The sequence below is a fragment of the Nicotiana tabacum genome, chromosome 5, assembly GCF_000715075.1.
Source record: "Nicotiana tabacum cultivar K326 chromosome 5, ASM71507v2, whole genome shotgun sequence".
NCBI classification, from domain to species: domain Eukaryota; kingdom Viridiplantae; phylum Streptophyta; class Magnoliopsida; order Solanales; family Solanaceae; genus Nicotiana; species Nicotiana tabacum.
The window spans coordinates 1,619,815-1,628,754 of NC_134084.1; the positions used below are offsets into that span (position 1 = coordinate 1,619,815).

The 8,940-nt window shown below is 35.9% G+C and overlaps 1 protein-coding gene across 3 annotated transcripts; it reads right to left on the reverse strand.

The window, feature by feature from the left end:
* Positions 1-438: 438 nt before the first annotated feature.
* On the reverse strand, positions 439-6,085 carry LOC107799923 (protein NLP6). Of its 3 annotated transcripts, none has more exons than XM_016623062.2 (5): positions 5,622-6,085; positions 4,034-4,611; positions 2,872-2,919; positions 1,849-2,806; positions 439-1,739 (listed from the first exon to the last, which is right to left on the reverse strand). In XM_016623062.2, the coding sequence occupies exons 1-5, from the start codon at positions 5,950-5,952 to the stop codon at positions 595-597; spliced, it is 3,060 nt and encodes a 1,019-aa protein (XP_016478548.1). In that variant the 5' UTR covers positions 5,953-6,085; the 3' UTR covers positions 439-594. The 3 variants fall into 3 exon arrangements, with proteins under 3 accessions (XP_016478548.1, XP_016478549.1, XP_075109341.1); XM_016623063.2 differs by having other exon boundaries at positions 1,849-2,779; positions 5,622-6,080; XM_075253240.1 differs by having other exon boundaries at positions 5,618-5,971.
* Positions 6,086-8,940: the final 2,855 nt, after the last annotated feature.

Genomic DNA, 8,940 nt, shown 5'->3' on the forward strand with positions numbered 1-8,940 from the left:
ACCTCTTGGTCACATGACAACAACTTTACCAGTTACGCCAAACTCCTCTTTTACTTGATCAAAATACATCTATGTAATTGTCAAACTATATTAAATGAAATGTTCTAACAAGTTGACCTGCAAATATGATAATATGAATTATTGAGATGTGATATAATCAAGTCTAGTGATTTGTCTGTTTAATATCTAATTACTTAATATTCAGGTTTAGGTGAACACTTACGTCAATAATGGGATGAATTTCTCTTTTCTTCTTCTTATTTTTTTTTTTACTATCTATTTTTCATAACCTGTCCAGACCAACTTGCGCACGCCTTGCTATCGGTACCTACTGTCAATCCAATGAATTGTCTATCCAAAATCTGTTGTCTCCTTGAATAAAAGAAGGAAATTTTAAAAATAGAATTTGGTTGGGAAGCAAAAGAAACAAGAAGAAAAAAAAACAACTAATTTCCTCAGAGGATTGATACAATTGGAAGCTTGTTACAATTTTAGACAATATGTCAATCAAAATTTACACATATTATGGACAAGATCCTAGTATTACAAGAATGGTTTGACTAATTTTATGTATTTACAGCCTAATTCTTATTATCATTTACCTGAGCTCTCACATGAGCTCCCTAGGTTGGACATAATATCATGAACTAACAACCTGACAATACTGCTACCAGATGATAATGAGATATCGACATATTCCTGCAAATCTGCATCACAAGAAATTGAAACTAACTCGAGATCATCATCTCGATACTTGATGTCGAACGTTCCCAGCTCTAACTTGAGCCTCTTTGCTACTTCTTCGTTCAACTTAACTATACCAGAATTTAAACAAAGCCGAAATCTTATGATATCTTCCCTATATGCTGCTTTTATTGTAACGAATGTCACTTCAGGCCAGGCAGAATACTGTGGCAGCGTGTCAGCAGGAACATAAACAGGGTCCTTGGCAATTTTATCAGAAAATGGTGGGTTTTGCAAACCGTATTCTGGGACACATTCATCAACCAGAGCGTCTCCAGCTGGACAAAGATTTCTCAGATCATGAGAGCTGCCTGCATCCTCGACAAGCATTCCCCCAAACGGCTCCTGAGCACGTTCTGGAATAAAAGGCCTAGGTATTAGGAATGCAGCGGCTAAGTTATTTTCTGTTGTGGTTTGATGAGCTGCTTCCAGAGAGCCTCCCACTTTCATGCATGCCTCATGTGCTGGTGAATTAACCAGGTCGTTCTGAGGGGAGAATTCATTTCCAGCGGAAGGACTGCCTTGGCATGAACCCTGGGATGTAGGTGTCCCTGCGCTCTCTTCTCTTGATACACTCCCAGTTCTGGACTTATGTGAGCCTTCAGCACGCAGAGAACCATTCTGCGGAATGAATTCCTCCTTCCTGGTTACCCTTCCTCCTAGCATTTGATTTGAGGGTTCAGCTTCTTCATGACTTTCTGGTGTTCCATGGTTGGAGAACTCATTCTTCTCCTCATGAAATACTGAAGGTTTAGATAATGGTGAACTTGGTAGATTGGAACCACTAGCACAAGCAGGCCAAGAAATAGACCCAACAGCAGTAGGAAGGGAATTTGGTGCCAGTGAGGTAAGAGTAAATGCACCTTCAGTTCCTTGAACGGATTCAATTACACACTTTAGCTTTGAAAGTGAACGGTTGACCTTATTTATCTTGCGAGATGGCCATCTAGAGATTCCATGCTGCCTACAAATGCGTTTCATTGTGGTAGGGCAAACTGTAGTTGCAAGAACATTAATGAGAAAAAGCTATAAAAAAAAATAGAAAAGAAACGTGCATATATGAGCATTTTGGTCAACAAAAAGCATTTCAAATCGAGAACATACCACCAAGACTCTTAGCAGCATCCTTAAGACTTCCAGCAAAATACTGTTGCAAAACCTCTAAGCTTATTGTTTTCTCAGCTTTTCCACGTTTTCTCTCTGATTTCTTTCCCGTCGGTTTATTGTCAGAGGGGGATATGTGGTTAGGGGCTTCACCTGTGCCACTTTTGCTCCCTGCACCCTTTGCAACATCAGATTCCACTGAAAACTGCTGCTCTCCCAATGGATCAAGATGTGTCCGTCCATTTGGTAAACGAGTAGGCTGAGGAAGAGATTTCGGTGCTGGTACAGATTCAGGCTTCGCATCTATTTTCTCTTCCATGGAAGCCTTAATTATCTCAACTGAGCTCCAGTCATGCTCAAGTTCCTCTCCAGAAGCAATGCTGAGACTCCTGAAGTGCTGCTTCATTGTCAATAAGAGCGAGTTAAGCAAAGCCTGCTGATCGCTGTAATCCCCCGAGTTCGGTGGTAGAAAAAATTCCAGAATATAATCATCATTGCCGGTGTGACTGCTCCGTAAGCAGATTGCAAAACAACTGGTCAACCCGAACAAGCGCGCATAATGTACCAAGGGATACTCAGTTTTGCAAAATTGTGTAATATCTTCACAAAAGCATGATTTCTGTGAAGCATATGCTCGTCCAGCAACTCCCTGTCCCTTTTGCAAGTGATGTTCTGCACAGGCCTCACGGAAACCCCACATGTGAGCATCAACCACATAAAATGCTACGTCCGTTGTGGACATACAGATCTGTCCCATGCAGCTTCCATCAAAGCTACTACAGCTCTTTTTCAACCCACCGCCATCAGCCAGAACACTGCGATGCCTGCACGGAACCCATGTCTGAGCCAGAGGCAATTGGTAAGTTTCACATACCGCAGTTAGTATCTCCAAGATTTCAACCAATGCATTCTGCCGGCCTTCATTGCAAATCTGGTTCATATACCCCATCACATATACCTGTTCAGAAAAATGATGAAAAAACCACTTGAACAACGAGAATTGTTTACAGAACTGTTCCTTACCTGAGTGTTTGGGTGGTCCAATATCTCCGAACTTTTCAAATTCACAGTCTGCAGAAAGCACAAATTATTAACTAAAGAGACTTCATCTTGAAAGAAGAAAAAGTAGGAAAGGATGATGGATGCATTTGGTTTAGATGAAAGACACATCTATCTACTCAAAACTTTTTAATGTCTTACATACGTAACCACACTATTTGGATCAACTTTTGCTGATAGGTATCATGCCATTGAATGGATGTTCAGATGCACCTTTTATGAGCCAAACATATCAAACATTTCCTATTGAATGCAAGGAAGAAGACTAAAAGTTTTATAGGCAAAGTATACATTGTGATAAGTGATAACCACTATAATGCATAGGCAAGCGAAAAATAATGGTGATCTTCAACAGGGAGGTTCTCCAATTTATCATTTCAAACTCAATAGAATCTGAAAATATCCCAAAGAATCACTGAGGTAACACTTTTAGAACCACTGTTGGATTTCCTCACCAGCTTTTCTCGTATTTGGATCCAACAAGTGACAAACACCCCATCAAGTTTGGGCTAACAATCAGGACCTTAGCATAGGCACATAGAATTGACACACAAGTTTTATGAGACTTCATTCATGATCAAACCATGCAGTTGAAAAATATTGTTTACATCATCTTGGATCTGGTTATGTAAACTCGAGGAACATGGACTGCTGATCATTTAGTTTGATGGCCGTTGCCTCAACAAATATGAAGCTATCCGAGCCAAGATATTAACTCTTGAAATAGTACCACTTTTAGCTATTGAAGACTCAAAAGGCATTTAACCAAGTGCTACAACAATGACACTGCAGGCATTTCATAACAAACATTGTTAGCCATTAACGCTGGACACAATGTCTAACTTGTAAAGTGGCTTATCTATCTTGCCCTTGAACTGAATTAAGCACTTGTATAAAGACTGAAAAGCTATGTATGGCAGAGACTTAATGAAATTTTATAAGTTGTGAACACACATCAATGAACAAAACCTCAGCCTCCACCGGAGCGATAGATGCAATAAATGGCTACATTTCAAAAACATTCTACTATAGTTGATGCAGAAACACAATATCCAATGACCAATATTACCAAAAGCTAAGACATCTAACCTGAGATATGAATTAGAAAAAGGTTAAAAGAACCAACCTCGAGTGCTTTGCATACTTTATCCACCTCAGCAGCATAGTTAATCTTCTGGGAGGTCATTATGAGCTCCAGTACACCAAGACAAGATTGTCCAGATGGTTCAAATACAGGCAGCGCTAAAGTTCCTCGAACATTGTAATGCAGAGCATGATCAAGACGAGGGAACTCTTTACTGGAGTAATATTGCACGTTTGGTGTCCATTCAGGCAACTTCAGGCGAAAGACACGGCCCGGAAGTCCAAGAACTCCACCAGTCTCTCCATCCGCAGCAAACATATACATAAGAGAAACTGTTCGATACTGATGAAGCCCATTACAATCTGGATCAAGAACAAAGGGCTGTCCTGAAGTTGTCAGTACATACCGACCTGCGTCCTTTACAGGTGCCCAAACCTGAGCTAAAACTCGCTCTCCCGTCGATTCCTTGAAGTATCGGAGTGCTTGTGTCATCCTCTCCTTGATTATACAAGACCCATTTGGATAATCTCTAGGTGCTAGCTCCAAAATTGGTGAAGGAAGTCGTCCTTTATCAGCGTTGACAGAGACAGTTTCAGTTGTAGCCTCGGGATCATCAGTATCTGCTCCAAAAATGAAAGGCAAATAGATGATTCTTTCATTGTGTGTGACCAGCCAATGATGCACATTCAACTTGTTTATTCTTTTAATGGGGACCAAGTAAAGATAACTTCATAAATCACAAAGTACAGCGACTCTTGGAGAATCTAATTATGGACAGACTACATCTAGTCATTATAAAGTTTAAGATGGAAAAAAGTTTAACTTTTGTACATCAACATTCTATGTTGTTGGAAAAATAACTTACAGAAGAGTGACAGCATAGTTTTAATTGTTTTGCTATGTGAAGTAATCTTTTTCCTTTTTTGATAAGTACTATGTGCAGTAATTTTTTTGCTTATAATACTGAATTCATCAAAAAGAAAAAAACATGACTTGGTAGCTGGTTCAATGTTGCACTAAATCACAGTATCTTTGTACTGTTTTCTTTAATAAAGACAACAAATATTTCTACATATTCTTTTAATTAATATGTGTGCTGATTGTTTACACTAAACCAATAAATAAATGTATCTTTCTTTTTAATAAAATTGTTACCACTAAAGCACTGTTTCAATATCTGCAGAAAGTTTTGCAAATTTTTTTAAAGTTTTTGCATTTGTTTGATACTGTTTTTCCGAGAAGAGTTACAAATTCTGCAAAAAAAAATAGCAAAAGACCGTTGTTGGAAAGCTTAAAACAAACTCCATAAAATTTGAATGTCCAAAAAGTCACCGATTTTAAAGCAAGACTAAAAAGTCAACTAACGTAACATAAAGTTCTTCAAATATTATCAGTGAATTTTAACCTATGATAGAAGTTTAGTTATCATTCTATCAGATTATTAATTAATGATTATGTACAAATTTACCTGTAATTATCTAATAAATGACATGAATATACAAATATTTTTTACATTGTAAGTATATATAACTTAAACTCTATGCAAAAATAGCAAGTCAACAGTAACTTTCCTACAAAATTCTTCAAATATTATCAAGGAAAAACAGCTTAAACTCAAAGGCTTACATACAAGTAGCACCAAATCTAGGGTGACTGGAGAGACGGAGAGCACCGGAGAATGAATTTCCGGCAGGTTTTTCGTCAATATCATCGGAAAATGCCCAAAGAGGAGAACAAGGAAGAAATGGCGAGGCAGGATTAGACGAAACAGCTGCTGCCGCAGCGAAAATCTGATCAAACGACCAGGAAGCGTCGATATCGAGATCGAGATCCATCATCATCGTCGTTGATTCTCTCGCCGCCGCCGTGTACGGTGATTGTTGCGGTGGAGGAGGAGGAGAAAACTCCTTTGACTTTGTTGGCAGATATTTTGAAGTAATTTTTTCTTCTGGTTCTGCCATTTTTGTTCAAATTTTCTCCAGATTTTTTGCTTCTTCTTCTTCTACTATTATATACTCTTATTTTTTTTCTAAGAGAAGAGAGGGAAAATATGTTAAAAGGCAATTGAAAGAGTGTGATTCTATTGAAAAATGAGAATCTAATAGTAGTTGGGCACTTGGGCTACTACTTGTTGGTAATTCAATGGATTAAAGAATAAAGAAATATTCTATGCAATCACTATTTTTTTTGGTTCCCGTCCCGATGTTCAGTACCCGCATTAAGGTCTGACTAAGTCCGGATTCACGCCGGAAAGTCTTACATTGAGAGTAACACGTTGGAAAGTCTCACACTGAGAGGTAAAACGTTCTCTATCAAGGGTGACTCCATACCAAAGACTCAAACTCGAGACTTCTGATTAAGAATAAAGTAATATTTATTACTCCTTACTACAACTCTTGTTGGTCTATGCATCACTATCTCTCATTCAGTGGCGGAGTCAGAATTTTCGTTAAGGAATGTCAAAATATATAAAAATAAACATACCAAGAAATAAGGAGAGTCAATACATAGTATATATATATACATATAATTTATTTTTTTACCTACCTATACAGTGTATTTTTCCCGCGAAGGCCTTCCTATAAGGTGGCTTCGCCGCTGCTCCCATAGTAAATATTTGTACGAATTCGAATTAATTGGATACTGATTTCAAGTATTTGATATTTGGAGTATTATCCAACTAATTCGAATTCATCGTAAAAAGTCTACTATTAGAGATTTTAGATCTTTGCTATAAAGACGATTTCATTCCTGAATCGAGATTTGTTATAAAGTAGAATATGGTAAAGAAGAAAGATGTTAAACTTTAGCACTAAGTTTAGAAATAGTGAATGATAATAAGTAATCCTCTAATGTTGAATTTGCATGAATATAGCAAAATTTACAGTATTTTTTCGTTCTTAACTAGAGATTTTGAATTCGGAAAAAAATTGAATAGTAAAAGTTTCAATAATAGACAAGTTACTAGTTCGGAATTGAAGCATAACTGATTCGTTGATATCACCTTCATATTACAATCTCGTCATCAGCGGCGGAGCCATTTTTGTGTAATGGGAAAATTACACAATGTAGATAAATAAATAAAAAAAATTTATGTATATATATTATAAGTTGAATCTCATTTTCTTTATGTTCTGATACTCCTAAATGATTCATCGTGGCTTGTCATAAAACTTAGTGTCCAATGTATATAGTATTAGATAAAACATTATTGTATAATATATATTATTATTATTTTGCTAAATATCATGATCGTATTTTTAGTGTTCCATGGAGAATAAATGTAAACGTGCAATGATTGTACGGCATTGTAGTATGATTTGAGAATATTGTCCTAATGAAGTTGTTAAGTAAAGTTGACAACAATTATTAAGTGTTGGTTGAAGTAATTATTATTACCCAAAAATATACATACAAAAAAATTCAATATTTTCGACTGACATAATCCATAGAAAATAAGATTAAAATCTCAAATTTACACGTTATATATCAATAAATTCGTAGAAATATCGATATATGAGCTCCTTTTTTCTTTTTTTCTTTTTTCTTTTTTTCTTTTTCAAATTACCGCAAGGTGGAGAAAAAGAAATTGCTCTTTTTTTTTTAACAATAAAGAAGAACGAAAAATATTTTTAAAAGAAAAAGTAATTTTCAATAGCAACGTCATTGTACATGGAGTAGAATATTAAAGCATCAAATTCTCTCTTTTCTTCTTTTTGTCTCAATTTTATGTTGTCATTTTGTTGTTGATCGAAAGAGACATCTTCATTTTGATTGACTTGAGGATACATTTACAATATTTTTTCCTTCCTTATTTTTCTTTATTTTACCTTTCTATTATTATTTTTAGGAGAAAGAAAATAACGAGAATCGAATTTAAACTACATTTTGTTCATTATTGAATTTCCCCGACATTATGAAAATTATTGAATTTACCCTTATATTATAAATTACATACCATTAAACTATATTGATAAACTTTTATCCTACTTCATTGTTTGTCTATTTGATCAAAAAACTAATAAATGTATGATATGTATTTACCTATAGATATCTATCCCTAAATCGTGGTTATTTAATAATATTTAACTACATTAAATCAATTAATCATAATAAATTTAAGCTGGTATACAATCGTCAAATCTTAGAAGGGAGCTGAATGAGACTCTTCTTTCTTCTACTATTGGATTCGATGTTGTAGATGAACTGCTTCCAAGAACGAGATATGGTATTGATCAAGTATTTATATTTACATATTATATACACGTTACACGTTTTTTTTTTCTTCCAATAATTACCCTCCTAGAATTAAATTAACTTGATGGCGGGAGTAGGTAAGTATTTATAGTGATTCGCCACAAAGTAATTTATCAGTTTAAAAGTTATTCCCTTGGCCAAATAGCCTTAACTTTATGTCGACTTTAGTCGTGCTGACATTTTGTAGCAACAATAATAGTTATAAAAGTCGAATAGGTCTCTATTAAAGTAATTATTCCTTGGTGATTTACATAAAATTTATATTTTATAGTCGAAAATGTCGCCACTAAAAGTTGGCATAGCCAATGAATAATTACTTTAGTGGTGACGTTTTCGATTTTTGTAGTGCCTATAGTTGCAACAAAATATCAACACTTGTGTGATTAAAGTCGGCATAAAGTTAGGGATATTGTGGACGAGAGAGTTGCTTGTGAAAGGACAAATTGTTTTTGTGGCGAACTTTGTCGCCTCTGAAAGTCGAAGTATCGTCACTAAAGTCGGCACAGCAGGCTACCACATCACGTCGCCACTAGTAAAGACGACTTATCATGCAGACCTTAGTGGCGCCAGTTTACTTTGAGTGGCGACTTTTGTCGCCACAAAAACTATTTCTCATTTTGAAAGCAATTCCCTTCGCCACAATAGCCTTAGAAGTCCAAGCCCATGCAAAAATGACCTCATTGTCATGGGAG

What these genes read in the sequence shown, in the direction of transcription:
- LOC107799923 (XM_016623062.2), bottom strand. Translation starts at nt 5,952, where the DNA reads ATGGCAGAACCAGAAGAAAAAATTACTTCAAAATATCTGCCAACAAAG. An exon ending in CCCTAGATTTGGTGCTACTT is followed by an intron (nt 4,612 to 5,621) that starts GTATGTAAGCCT and finishes TTTTTGGAGCAG; the next exon opens with ATACTGATGATCCCGAGGCT. An exon ending in TGCTGCTAAGAGTCTTGGTG is followed by an intron (nt 1,740 to 1,848) that starts GTATGTTCTCGA and finishes TTGCAACTACAG; the next exon opens with TTTGCCCTACCACAATGAAA.